The sequence below is a fragment of the Bufo bufo genome, chromosome 2 (genome assembly GCF_905171765.1).
Source record: "Bufo bufo chromosome 2, aBufBuf1.1, whole genome shotgun sequence".
Classification (NCBI taxonomy): Eukaryota; Metazoa; Chordata; class Amphibia; order Anura; family Bufonidae; genus Bufo; species Bufo bufo.
Window position 1 is genome coordinate 834,888,246 of NC_053390.1, and position 16,199 is coordinate 834,904,444.

Genomic DNA, 16,199 nt, shown 5'->3' on the forward strand with positions numbered 1-16,199 from the left:
TCTATTCTATATATACGTCACTGTACTGCTTATGCAGTCCAGTGTATTATACTGTCAGTGCTATACCAGAGACCCCCAGGCTGCCACGCGAGCACATCATCACAGAGGGAGCTACTGAGCGATCACTGCGACTGCACTGCACACCCTATGTACAGCAATCAGGAAGGTAAGTAGTTAAGGAAGGTCACCCCTTACATCAGCAGCCGTGGTGTCGGACCCTCTCTAGGACGCTCACCCTTTTTCTCATCTGTTCTTCAGAGAGAAACGCGTCGTCCTGCAGCATCTTCACCAGGTCTTTGTAGACGGATCTCTGAACTGAAAGACACGAGCCCGGAGCCATCAGCCCTGATACTGGGAGAGGACGGCTCTGCACATGTGGGGTACAGGACCGTACACAGTACCTACTGGACGTGGTCACTTACTGGAGTCTCCAAGGACAACAACATACTTGTTGTGTAGTAACTTGCGGACATCGACTGAGCGATAGCACCCCATGACCGGACCCCAACATCCAGGACCTGCAATAGACAGACATCAGTCAGCCGTCACATGAAGACCACCTACCTCACACTGTATAGTGCCCCCTCATGTCACACAGACCGCTCTCACCCCTCAAGGCGTGGACTCCACAATTACCCACTATACCGTTACTAAATAACAGCCCCATACTGTATGTGAATAATACTGCCATACTATGACTGGATAAGGGACCATTCACACGTTCGCAACCTGTTTTGCGGATCCACAAAACACGGACAGCGTCATTGTGCGTTCCGCATTTTGCGGACCGCACATTGTTGGCACTATAGAATATGCCTATTCTTGTTGGCAATTGTGGACAAGAATAGGACATGTTCTATTGCCAACAAGATAACACCGCCATACTGTGGCCGGATAACACCGCCATACTGTGGCCGGATAACACCGCCATACTGTGGCCGGATAACACCGCCATACTGTGGCCGGATAACACCGCCATACTGTGGCGGGATAACACCTCCATACTGTGGCCGGATAACACCACCATACTGTGGCCGGATAACACCACCATACTGTGGCCGGATAACACCGCCATACTGTGGCCGGATAACACCGCCATACTGTGGCCGGATAACACCGCCATACTGTGGCCGGATAACACCGGCATACTGTGGCCGGATAACACCGGCATACTGTGGCCGGATAACACCGCCATACTGTGGCCGGATAATACCGCCATACTATGACTGGATAAGGGTCCATTCACACGTCCGCAACCTGTTTTGCGGATCCGCAAAACACGGACAGCGTCAATGTGCGTTCCGCATTTTGCTGGCACAGTGCGGGTCCGCAATTCCGTGTCCGGGAAGCACATCGTGCTGCCCCATAGGAATGAATTTGCGGAACGAAATTGCGGACGTGTGAATGGACCCTAACACCGCTATACAGAGACCGGATAACATCGCCGTACAGTGGCCGGATAACACCGCCATACTGTGGCCGGATAACACCACCATACTGTGGCCGGATAACACCACCATACTGTGGCCGGATAACACCACCATACTGTGGCCGGATAACACCACCATACTGTGGCCGGATAATACCACCATACTGTGGCCGGATAACACCGCTATACAGAGACCGGATAACATCGCCGTACAGTGGCCGGATAACACCGCCATACTGTGGCCGGATAACACCGCCATACTGTGGACGGATAACACCGCCATACTGTGGCCGGATAACACCGCTATACAGAGACCGGATAACATCGCCATACAGTGGCCGGATAACACCGCCATACTGTGGCCGGATAACACCGCTATACAGAGACCGGATAACATCGCCGTACAGTGGCCGGATAACACCGCCATACTGTGGCCGGATAACACCTCCATACTGTGGCCGGGTAACACCACCATACTGTGGCCGGATAACACCACCATACTGTGGCCGGATAATACTGCCATACTGTGGCCGGATAACACCACCATACTGTGGCCGGATAACACCACCATACTGTGGCCGGATATCACCACCATACTGTGGCCGGATAATACTGCCATACTGTGGCCGGATAACACCACCATACTGTGGCCGGATAACACCTCCGTACTGTGGCCGGATAACACCACCATACTGTGGCCGGATAACACCACCATACTGTGGCCGGATAATACTTCTATACTGTGGCCGGATAACACCACCATACTGTGGCCGGATATCACCACCATACTGTGGCCGGATAACACCACCATACTGTGGCCGGATATCACCACCATACTGTGGCCGGATATCACCACCATACTGTGGCCGGATATCACCACCATACTGTGGCCGGATAACACCTCAGTACTGTGGCCGGATAACACCACCATACTGTGGCCGGATAATACTGCCATACTGTGGCCGGATATCACCACCATACTGTGGCCGGATATCACCACCATACTGTGGCCGGATATCACCACCATACTGTGGCCGGATATCACCACCATACTGTGGCCGGATATCACCACCATACTGTGGCCGGATATCACCCATAACTTCTCAGTTTCTTCGGCTGTGTTCACACTGCTTTCGCCCTCGGCTTTCTGCTGGAGGCAAACGTTTTATACACCACGATGGATCCAATCACGTGGTAAATGAGGTGAACAGAGAGCAAACCGTTCATCTATCTGGTCATTTCTGGCTTTTCTGTATGGGGTACCCTGTGGATGGCACTCTACGGGGGGTACCCTGTGGATGGCACTCTACGGGGGGTACCCTGTGGATGGCACTCTACGGGGGGTACCCTGTGGATGGCACTCTACGGGGGGTACCCTGTGGATGGCACTCTACGGGGGGTACCCTGTGGATAGCACTCTACGGGGGGTACCCAGTGGATAGCACTCTACGGGGGGTACCCAGTGGATTGCACTCTACGGGGGGTACCCAGTGGATGGCACTCTACGGGGGGTACCCAGTGGATGGCACTCTACGGGGGGTACCCAGCGGATGGCACTCTACGGGGGGTACCCAGCGGATGGCACTGTACGGGGGGTACCCAGCGGATGGCACTGTACGGGGGGTACCCAGCGGATGGCACTGTACGGGGGGTACCCAGCGGATGGCACTGTACGGGGGGTACCCAGCGGATGGCACTGTACGGGGGGTACCCAGCGGATGGCACTGTACGGGGGGTACCCAGCGGATGGCACTGTACGGGGGGTACCCAGCGGATGGCACTGTACGGGGGGTACCCAGCGGATGGCACTGTACGGGGGGTACCCAGTGGATGGCACTGTACGGGGGGTACCCAGTGGATGGCACTGTACGGGGGGTACCCAGTGGATGGCACTGTACGGGGGGTACCCAGTGGATGGCACTGTACGGGGGCTACCCAGTGGATGGCACTGTACGGGGGTACCATCTGGAAGGCACTGTATGGTGGTACCATCTGGAAGGCACTGTATGGGGTACCCTGTGGATAGTGCTATGTGGGGGCACTGTGGCTGTAGCAGGCACTTAAATGGCACCTCAGCTGTTGCAGAACTTCTTATTAGAGTAGTAAAGAGGTTCTGCAGCAGCTGAGCTGTGTGAGAAGAGGAACACGATCTATATGATCTTGTATGAGGTCACACATTACAGGAGACATTCCATATATAAAGTGTGTACATCAGGTCTTCACTAATCCTCCAGTCACCCCCAGAGCTGCGCTCACAATTCTCCTGTTACACTCCAGTTCCGTCATGTGACTTACACGTATGTAAGAAGCGCGCACTTCCACAGGAGCTCCAGGCCATGCACATTACATCCCCCCTCACCTGATAGAGCGCCCCCTCCTGATCGCCACCTCAAGTCAGCAGAAGCCAGTGACCGCAGCTCTGGGAGTGATTGGAGTAGAAATCAGTCAGAGAGGAGGAGAACAAGGATCTGAGGCAGCAGAGGACATTGTCCTTCTGGGGGCGGCACCTCTAATGGGCTGGAAACCACGGAGTCCAGGGCACACTGCATAAGTCTGCACGCCCCTGAAGTCTGCAGAACCGAAAGTAAAAGCGTCCCAGAAGTTTCTATTCTCTGAAAGCTGAGAACAAACATGGAGCAGGCGGAGGTAACCCCTTCACTGCCAGCTGCCTGCACCGGGACACTGATCAATGTTCTGCAGCAGACCCTGTATCTCCACAGTGTATACCCAACACAATACTGCCGAGCACAGAGAGGGGTCATCACCCTGTGAGATGCTCTGCAGCAGACCCTGTACACAGTGTATACCCCACACAATACAGCCGAGTACAGAGAGGGGTCATCACCCTGTGAGATGCTCTGCAGCGGACCCTGTACATGGGGTATACCCCGCACAATGCTGCCTCTGGTACATAAACCATCACTGTAGACTCCACAGTCTTTACATTTCTTCAAAGAAACTTCTTTCATTTTTTCAGCGGATCTTTTCAGGTGAAGCCTTTTATATCAAATCTCCATTTTCATCAATTCCCTGCGACATATAAACAGCACACACAGCGGTATATATACACAGCACACACAGCGGTATATAGCGGTATATAAACAGCACACACAGCGGTATATATACACAGCACACACAGTGGTATATAGCGGTATATATACAGCACACACAGCGGTATATATACACAGCACACACAGCGGTATATAGCGGTATATATACAGCACACACAGCGGTATATAGCGGTATATATACAGCACACACAGCGGTATATAGCGGTATATATACAGCACACACAGCGGTATATAGCGGTATATATACAGCACACACAGCGGTATATAGCGGTATATATACAGCACACACAGCGGTATATAGCGGTATATATACAGCACACACAGCGGTATATAGCGGTATATATACAGCACACACAGCGGTATATAGCGGTATATATACAGCACACACAGCGGTATATAGCGGTATATATACAGCACACACAGCGGTATATAGCGGTATATATACAGCACACACAGCGGTTTATAGCAGTATATATACAGCACACACAGCGGTATATAGCGGTATATATACAGCACACACAGCGGTATATAGCGGTATATATACAGCACACACAGTGGTATATAGCGGTATATATACAGCACACACAGCGGTATATAGCGGTATATATACAGCACACACAGCGGTATATAGCGGTATATATACAGCACACACAGCGGTATATAGCAGTATATATACAGCACACACAGCGGTATATAGCGGTATATATACAGCACACACAGCGGTATATAGCGGTATATATACAGCACACACAGCGGTATATAGCGGTATATATACAGCACACACAGCGGTATATAGCGGTATATATACAGCACACACAGCGGTATATAGCGGTATATATACAGCACACACAGCGGTATATAGCGGTATATATACAGCACACACAGCGGTATATATACAGCACACACAGCGGTATATAGCGATATATATACAGTACACACAGCGGTATATAGCGATATATATACAGTACACACAGCGGTATATAGCAGTATATATACAGCACACACAGCGGTATATAGCGGTATATATACAGCACACACAGCGGTATATAGCGGTATATATACAGCACACACAGCGGTATATAGCAGTATATATACAGCACACACAGCGGTAAATAGCGGTATATATACAGCACACACAGCGGTATATATACAGCACACACAGCGGTATATAGCAGTATATATACAGCGTATATAGCGGTATATATACAGCACACACAGTCGTATATAGCGGTATATATACAGCACACACAGCGGTATATAGCAGTATATATACAGCACACACAGCGGTATATAGCGGTATATATACAGCACACACAGCGGTATATAGCGGTATATATACAGCACACACAGCGGTATATAGCAGTATATATACAGCACACACAGCGGTATATAGCGGTATATATACAGCACACACAGCGGTATATAGCGGTATATATACAGCACACACAGCGGTATATAGCGGTATATATACAGCACACACAGCGGTATATATACAGCACACACAGCGGTATATAGCGATATATATACAGTACACACAGCGGTATATAGCGATATATATACAGTACACACAGCGGTATATAGCAGTATATATACAGCACACACAGCGGTATATAGCGGTATATATACAGCACACACAGCGGTATATAGCGGTATATATACAGCACACACAGCGGTATATAGCAGTATATATACAGCACACACAGCGGTATATAGCGGTATATATACAGCACACACAGCGGTATATAGCAGTATATATACAGCACACACAGCGGTATATAGCGGTATATATACAGCACACACAGCGGTATATAGCGGTATATATACAGCACACACAGCGGTATATAGCGGTATATATACAGCACACACAGCGGTATATATACAGCACACACAGCGGTATATAGCGATATATATACAGTACACACAGCGGTATATAGCGATATATATACAGTACACACAGCGGTATATAGCAGTATATATACAGCACACACAGCGGTATATAGCGGTATATATACAGCACACACAGCGGTATATAGCGGTATATATACAGCACACACAGCGGTATATAGCAGTATATATACAGCACACACAGCGGTATATAGCGGTATTTATACAGCACACACAGTCGTATATAGCGGTATATATACAGCACACACAGCGGTATATAGCAGTATATATACAGCACACACAGCGGTAAATAGCGGTATATATACAGCACACACAGCGGTATATATACAGCACACACAGCGGTATATAGCAGTATATATACAGCGTATATAGCGGTATATATACAGCACACACAGTCGTATATAGCGGTATATATACAGCACACACAGCGGTATATAGCAGTATATATACAGCACACACAGCGGTAAATAGCGGTATATATACAGCACACACAGCGGTAAATAGTGGTATATATACAGCACACACAGCGGTATATAGCGGTATATATACAGCACACACAGTATATATAGCAGTATATACACAGTACACACAGTATATATAGCAGTATATACACAGTACACACAGTATATATAGCAGTATATACACAGTACACACAGTATATATAGCAGTATATACACAGTATATATACACACAGTATACACACAGTATATAGCAGTATACACACAGTATATATACACACAGTACACACAGTATATACACACAGTACACAGCAGTATACACACAGTACACACAGTATATATACACACACAGTACACACAGTATATATAGCAGTATACACACAGTATATATACAGTACACACAGTACACAGCAGTATACACACAGTACACACAGTATATATACACAGTACACAGTAGTATACAGCAGTACACACAGTATATATACACACAGTATACAGCAGTACACACAGTATATATACAGTACACACAGTACACAGCAGTAAACACACAGTACACACAGTATATATACACACAGTATACACAGTATATATACACAGTACACAGTAGTATACAGCAGTACACAGCAGTATATATACACACAGCATACAGCAGTACACACAGTATATATACAGTATACAGCAGTACACACAGTATATATACAGTATACAGCAGTACACACAGTATATATAGCAGTATACACACAGTATATATACAGTATATAGCAGTATACACACAGTATATATACAGTATATAGCAGTATACACACAGTATATATACAGTACACACAGTACACAGCAGTATACACACAGTACACACAGTATATACACAGTACACAGTAGTATACAGCAGTACACACAGTATATATACACACAGTACACAGCAGTATACACAGCAGTATATATACACACAGTATACAGCCGCCGCTCTCACTCACCCTCAGCTTCGCGTCCTGCGACCAAAACACCCGAGAAGTGCGAGAGCAACTCCACCGCACGGCCCCGCCCACCTCGTCCGTCCACAAGAAACAGAACACAGAGACCACGCCCACACGACTAGCAACAAGTGGGAGGAGCCAGAGCGTGACTGACAGATGAAATGACTGATCTTCTCCTAACCACAGGTGTATACCAATAATATACACTACAACCCCCATCATCTCTCCTGTATACCAATATTATACACTACAACCTCCATCATCTCTCCTGTATACCAATATTATACACTACAACCTCCATCATCTCTCCTGTATACCAATATTATACACTACAACCTCCATCATCTCTCCTGTATACCAATAATATACACTACAACCCCCATCATCTCTCCTGTATACCAATATTATACACTACAACCTCCATCATCTCTCCTGTATACCAATATTATACACTACAACCTCCATCATCTCTCCTGTATACCAATAATATACACTACAACCCCCATCATCTCTCCTGTATACCAATAATATACACTACAACCCCCATCATCTCTCCTGTATACCAATATTATACACTACAACCTCCATCATCTCTCCTGTATACCAATATTATACACTACAACCTCCATCATCTCTCCTGTATACCAATAATATACACTACAACCCCCATCATCTCTCCTGTATACCAATAATATACACTACAACCCCCATCATCTCTCCTGTATACCAATATTATACACTACAACCTCCATCATCTCTCCTGTATACCAATATTATACACTACAACCTCCATCATCTCTCCTGTATACCAATAATATACACTACAACCTCCATCATCTCTCCTGTATACCAATATTATACACTACAACCTCCATCATCTCTCCTGTATACCAATAATATACACTACAACCCCCATCATCTCTCCTGTATACCAATAATATACACTACAACCTCCATCATCTCTCCTGTATAACAATAATATACACTACAACCTCCATCATCTCTAGTGTATACCAATAATATACACTACAACCTCCATCATCTCTCCTGTATACCAATAATATACACTACAACCCCCATCATCTCTAGTGTATACCAATAATATACACTACAACCTCCATCATCTCTCCTGTATAACAATATTATACACTACAACCTCCATCATCTCTAGTGTATACCAATAATATACACTACAACCTCCATCATCTCTCCTGTATAACAATATTATACACTACAACCCCCATCATCTCTAGTGTATACCAATAATATACACTACAACCTCCATCATCTCTCCTGTATACCAATAATATACACTACAACCCCCATCATCTCTCCTGTATACCAATATTATACACTACAACCTCCATCATCTCTCCTGTATACCAATAATATACACTACAACCCCCATCATCTCTCCTGTATACCAATAATATACACTACAACCCCCATCATCTCTCCTGTATACCAATATTATACACTACAACCTCCATCATCTCTCCTGTATACCAATAATATACACTACAACCCCCATCATCTCTCCTGTATACCAATAATATACACTACAACCCCCATCATCTCTCCTGTATACCAATATTATACACTACAACCTCCATCATCTCTCCTGTATACCAATAATATACACTACAACCTCCATCATCTCTCCTGTATACCAATATTATACACTACAACCTCCATCATCTCTCCTGTATACCAATAATATACACTACAACCTCCATCATCTCTCCTGTATACCAATATTATACACTACAACCTCCATCATCTCTCCTGTATACCAATAATATACACTACAACCCCCATCATCTCTCCTGTATACCAATAATATACACTACAACCCCCATCATCTCTCCTGTATACCAATATTATACACTACAACCTCCATCATCTCTCCTGTATACCAATAATATACACTACAACCCCCATCATCTCTCCTGTATACCAATATTATACACTACAACCTCCATCATCTCTCCTGTATACCAATAATATACACTACAACCCCCATCATCTCTCCTGTATACCAATAATATACACTACAACCCCCATCATCTCTCCTGTATACCAATATTATACACTACAACCTCCATCATCTCTCCTGTATACCAATAATATACACTACAACCCCCATCATCTCTCCTGTATACCAATATTATACACTACAACCTCCATCATCTCTCCTGTATACCAATATTATACACTACAACCCCCATCATCTCTCCTGTATACCAATATTATACACTACAACCCCCATCATCTCTCCTGTATACCAATATTATACACTACAACCTCCATCATCTCTCCTGTATACCAATATTATACACTACAACCCCCATCATCTCTCCTGTATACCAATATTATACACTACAACCCCCATCATCTCTCCTGTATACCAATAATATACACTACAACCCCCATCATCTCTCCTGTATACCAATAATATACACTACAACCCCCATCATCTCTCCTGTATACCAATATTATACACTACAACCTCCATCATCTCTCCTGTATACCAATATTATACACTACAACCCCCATCATCTCTCCTGTATACCAATAATATACACTACAACCACCATCATCTCTCCTGTATACTAATATTATACACTACAACCCCCATTATCTCTCCTATATACTAATATCGTACACTTCAACCCTCATCATCTCTCTTATACAGGTGAAACTCGAAAAATTTGAATATTGTGCAAAAGTCCATTTATTTCAGTAATGCAGCTTAAAATTAGAATTTTGTGAAAAGGTTGATTATTCTCGGATTACAGCGTCACCCTCCAGTCAGCAAATTAACTCGTACCCCCTGAGCAAAGGGGACCTCAAAACAGTGACTTTGGGGTTTCATAAGCCGTAATCCTCCAAATTATACCAAATAAAGACCTGGAATATCTCGCTGCCTGTGATCAGTCTCATCTGTTAGTGTCACTTTTAGGTTGGATTACTGAAATAAACGAACTTTGCACAATATTCTAATTTTCTGAGTTTCACCTGTATAACAATATTATACACTACAACCCTCATCATCTGTCTTATATACCAATATTATACACTACAACCCTCATCATCTGTCTTATATACCAATATTATACACTACAACCTTCATCATCTCTCTTATATACCAATATTATACACTACAACCCTCATCATCTCTACTATATTCCAATATTATACACTACAACCCCCATCATCTCTCCTATATTCCAATATTATACACTACAACCCCCATCATCTCTACTATATTCCAATATTATACACTACAACCCCCATCATCTCTCCTATATTCCAATATTATACACTACAACCCCCATCATCTCTCCTATATTCCAATATTATACACTACAACCCCCATCATCTCTCCTATATTCCAATATTATACACTACAACCTTCATCTCTCCTCTACACTGTGAGAGTAGTGGTCACTGTTACACAACGCTGTGATCCATACATAACCCTATATTCCAGTGTAAGTTACGCTTTGTTATTAATCTTCTCTAGAAGGTCCATTGTGACCCCAGGACGCGCTCCGAGGCCTCTGTGACCGGACCTGTGTGACATCTACGGACAAGGCTGTGTCCTCCTATATGATTAGTGACATCATCAGACAAGGCTGTGTCCTCCTATATGATTAGTGACATCATCAGACAAGGCTGTGTCCTCCTATATGATTAGTGACATCATCAGACAAGGCTGTGTCCTCTTATATTATTAGTGACATCATCAGACAAGGCTGTGTCCTCCTATATGATTAGTGACATCATCAGACAAGGCTGTCTCCTCCTATATGATTAGTGACATCATCAGACAAGGCTGTGTCCTCCTATATGATTAGTGACATCATCAGACAAGGCTGTGTCCTCCTATATGATTAGTGACATCATCAGACAAGGCTGTCTCCTCCTATATGATTAGTGACATCATCAGACAAGGCTGTGTCCTCCTATATGATTAGTGACATCATCAGACAAGGCTGTCTCCTCCTATATGATTAGTGACATCATCAGACAAGGCTGTCTCCTCCTATATGATTAGTGACATCATCAGACAAGGCTGTGTCCTCCTATATGATTAGTGACATCATCAGACAAGGCTGTGTCCTCCTATATGATTAGTGACATCATCAGACAAGGCTGTGTCCTCCTATATGATTAGTGACATCATCAGACAAGGCTGTGTCCTCCTATATGATTAGTGACATCAGACAAGGCTGTCTCCTCCTATATGATTAGTGACATCATCAGACAAGGCTGTGTCCTCCTATATGATTAGTGACATCATCAGACAAGGCTGTCTCCTCCTATATGATTAGTGACACATCAGACAAGGCTGTGTCCTCCTATATGATTAGTGACATCATCAGACAAGGCTGTGTCCTCCTATATGATTAGTGACATCATCAGACAAGGCTGTGTCCTCCTATATGATTAGTGACACATCAGACAAGGCTGTGTCCTCCTATATGATTAGTGACATCATCAGACAAGGCTGTGTCCTCCTATATGATTAGTGACATCATCAGACAAGGCTGTGTCCTCCTATATGATTAGTGACACATCAGACAAGGCTGTGTCCTCCTATATGATTAGTGACATCATCAGACAAGGCTGTGTCCTCCTATATGATTAGTGACATCATCAGACAAGGCTGTCTCCTCCTATATGATTAGTGACACATCAGACAAGGCTGTGTCCTCCTATATGATTAGTGACATCATCAGACAAGGCTGTGTCCTCCTATATGATTAGTGACACATCAGACAAGGCTGTGTCCTCCTATATGATTAGTGACATCATCAGACAAGGCTGTGTCCTCCTATATGATTAGTGACATCATCAGACAAGGCTGTCTCCTCCTATATGATTAGTGACATCATCACAAAAGGCTGTCTCCTCCCATATGATTAGTGACATCATCAGACAAGGCTGTCTCCTCCTATATGATTAGTGACATCATCACAAAAGGCTGTCTCCTCCTATATGATTAGTGACATCATCAGACAAGGCTGTCTCCTCCTATATGATTAGTGACATCATCAGACAAGGCTGTATCCTCCTATATGATTAGTGACATCATCAGACAAGGCTGTCTCCTCCTATATGATTAGTGACATCATCAGACAAGGTTGTGTCCTCCTATATGATTAGTGACATCAGACAAGGCTGTGTCCTCCTATATGATTAGTGACACATCAGACAAGGCTGTCTCCTCCTATATGATTAGTGACATCATCAGACAAGGCTGTGTCCTCCTATATGATTAGTGACATCATCAGACAAGGCTGTGTCCTCCTATATGATTAGTGACATCATCAGACAAGGCTGTGTCCTCCTATATGATTAGTGACATCAGACAAGGCTGTCTCCTCCTATATGATTAGTGACATCATCAGACAAGGCTGTGTCCTCCTATATGATTAGTGACATCATCAGACAAGGCTGTCTCCTCCTATATGATTAGTGACACATCAGACAAGGCTGTGTCCTCCTATATGATTAGTGACATCATCAGACAAGGCTGTGTCCTCCTATATGATTAGTGACATCATCAGACAAGGCTGTGTCCTCCTATATGATTAGTGACACATCAGACAAGGCTGTGTCCTCCTATATGATTAGTGACATCATCAGACAAGGCTGTGTCCTCCTATATGATTAGTGACATCATCAGACAAGGCTGTGTCCTCCTATATGATTAGTGACACATCAGACAAGGCTGTGTCCTCCTATATGATTAGTGACATCATCAGACAAGGCTGTGTCCTCCTATATGATTAGTGACATCATCAGACAAGGCTGTCTCCTCCTATATGATTAGTGACACATCAGACAAGGCTGTGTCCTCCTATATGATTAGTGACATCATCAGACAAGGCTGTGTCCTCCTATATGATTAGTGACACATCAGACAAGGCTGTGTCCTCCTATATGATTAGTGACATCATCAGACAAGGCTGTATCCTCCTATATGATTAGTGACATCATCAGACAAGGCTGTCTCCTCCTATATGATTAGTGACATCATCAGACAAGGTTGTGTCCTCCTATATGATTAGTGACATCAGACAAGGCTGTGTCCTCCTATATGATTAGTGACACATCAGACAAGGCTGTCTCCTCCTATATGATTAGTGACATCATCAGACAAGGCTGTGTCCTCCTATATGATCAGTGACATCTATGGACAAGGCTGTGTCCTCCTATATGATTAGTGACACATCAGACAAGGCTGTCTCCTCCTATATGATTAGTGACATCATCAGACAAGGCTGTGTCCTCCTATATGATTAGTGGCATCATCAGACAAGGCTGTGTCCTCCTATATGATTAGTGACATATCAGACAAGGCTGTGTCCTCCTATATGATTAGTGACATCATCAGACAAGGCTGTGTCCTCCTATATGATTAGTGACATCATCAGACAAGGCTGTGTCCTCCTATATGATTAGTGACATCATCAGACAAGGCTGTGTCCTCCTATATGATTAGTGACATCTACGGACAAGGCTGTGTCCTCCTATATGATTAGTGACACATCAGACAAGGCTGTGTCCTCCTATATGATTAGTGACATCATCAGACAAGGCTGTGTCCTCCTACATGATTAGTGACATCATCAGACAAGGCTGTCTCCTCCTATATGATTAGTGACATCATCAGACAAGGCTGTGTCCTCCTATATGATTAGTGACACATCAGACAAGGCTGTCTCCTCCTATATGATTAGTGACATCATCAGACAAGGTTGTCTCCTCCTATATGATTAGTGACATCTACGGACAAGGCTGTGTCCTCCTATATGATTAGTGACACATCAGACAAGGCTGTGTCCTCCTATATGATTAGTGACATCATCAGACAAGGCTGTGTCCTCCTATATGATTAGTGACATCATCAGACAAGGCTGTCTCCTCCTATATGATTAGTGACATCATCAGACAAGGCTGTGTCCTCCTATATGATTAGTGACATCATCAGACAAGGCTGTGTCCTCCTATATGATTAGTGACATCATCAGACAAGGCTGTGTCCTCCTATATGATTAGTGACATCATCAGACAAGGTTGTCTCCTCCTATATGATTAGTGACACATCAGACAAGGCTGTGTCCTCCTATATGATTAGTGACACATCAGACAAGGCTGTCTCCTCCTATATGATTAGTGACATCATCAGAAAAGGCTGTCTCCTCCTATATGATTAGTGACATCATCAGACAAGGCTGTGTCCTCCTATATGATTAGTGACATCATCAGACAAGGCTGTCTCCTCCTATATGATTAGTGACATCATCAGACAAGGCTGTGTCCTCCTATATGATTAGTGACACATCAGACAAGGCTGTGTCCTCTTATATTATTAGTGACATCATCAGACAAGGCTGTGTCCTCCTATATGATTAGTGACATCCTCAGACAAGGCTGTCTCCTCCTATATGATTAGTGACATCATCAGACAAGGCTGTGTCCTCCTATATGATTAGTGACATCATCAGACAAGGCTGTGTCCTCCTATATGATTAGTGACATCATCAGACAAGGCTGTGTCCTCCTATATTATTAGTGACATCATCAGACAAGGGTGTGTCCTCCTATATGATTAGTGACATCATCAGACAAGGCTGTCTCCTCCTATATGATTAGTGACATCATCAGACAAGGCTGTGTCCTCCTATATGATTAGTGACACATCAGACAAGGCTGTGTCCTCCTATATGATTAGTGACATCATCAGACAAGGCTGTGTCCTCCTATATGATTAGTGACATCATCAGACAAGGCTGTCTCCTCCTATATGATTAGTGACATCATCAGACAAGGCTGTCTCCTCCTATATGATTAGTGACATCATCGGACAAGGCTGTGTCCTCCTATATGATTAGTGACATCATCAGACAAGGCTGTGTCCTCCTATATGATTAGTGACATCATCAGACAAGGCTGTCTCCTCCTATATGATTATTGACATTATCAGACAAGGCTGTCTCCTCCTATATGATTTGTGACATCATCAGACAAGGCTGTGTCCTCCTATATGATTAGTGACATCATCAGACAAGGCTGTCTCCTCCTATATGATTATTGACATTATCAGACAAGGCTGTCTCCTCCTATATGATTTGTGACATCATCAGACAAGGCTGTCTCCTCCTATATGATTAATGACATCATCAGAAAAGGCTGTCTCCTCCTATATGATTAGTGACATCATCAGACAAGGCTGTGTCCTCCTATATGATTAGTGACACCATCAGACAAGGCTGTGTCCTCCTATATGATTAGTGACATCAGACAAGGCTGTCTCCTCCTATATGATTAGTGACATCATCAGACAAGG

The 16,199-nt window shown here is 44.2% G+C and overlaps 1 protein-coding gene across 6 annotated transcripts in view; it reads right to left on the bottom strand.

Moving 5' to 3' along the window:
* Positions 1 to 16,199, bottom strand: part of LOC120990539 (PC-esterase domain-containing protein 1B-like) — an 85,108-nt gene that overhangs the window by 50,632 nt on the left and 18,277 nt on the right. The window contains exons 1-4 of one of the 6 annotated variants that reach the window (XM_040419415.1): positions 7,930 to 7,941; positions 3,789 to 4,331; positions 449 to 518; positions 236 to 315 (exon numbers count right to left, since the gene is read on the bottom strand). In XM_040419415.1, coding sequence (XP_040275349.1) covers positions 236 to 315; positions 449 to 473 — 105 coding nt within the window. In that variant the 5' untranslated portion in view covers positions 474 to 518; positions 3,789 to 4,331; positions 7,930 to 7,941. The other 5 variants (XM_040419416.1, XM_040419412.1, XM_040419413.1 and 2 more) reach the window with 5 other exon arrangements.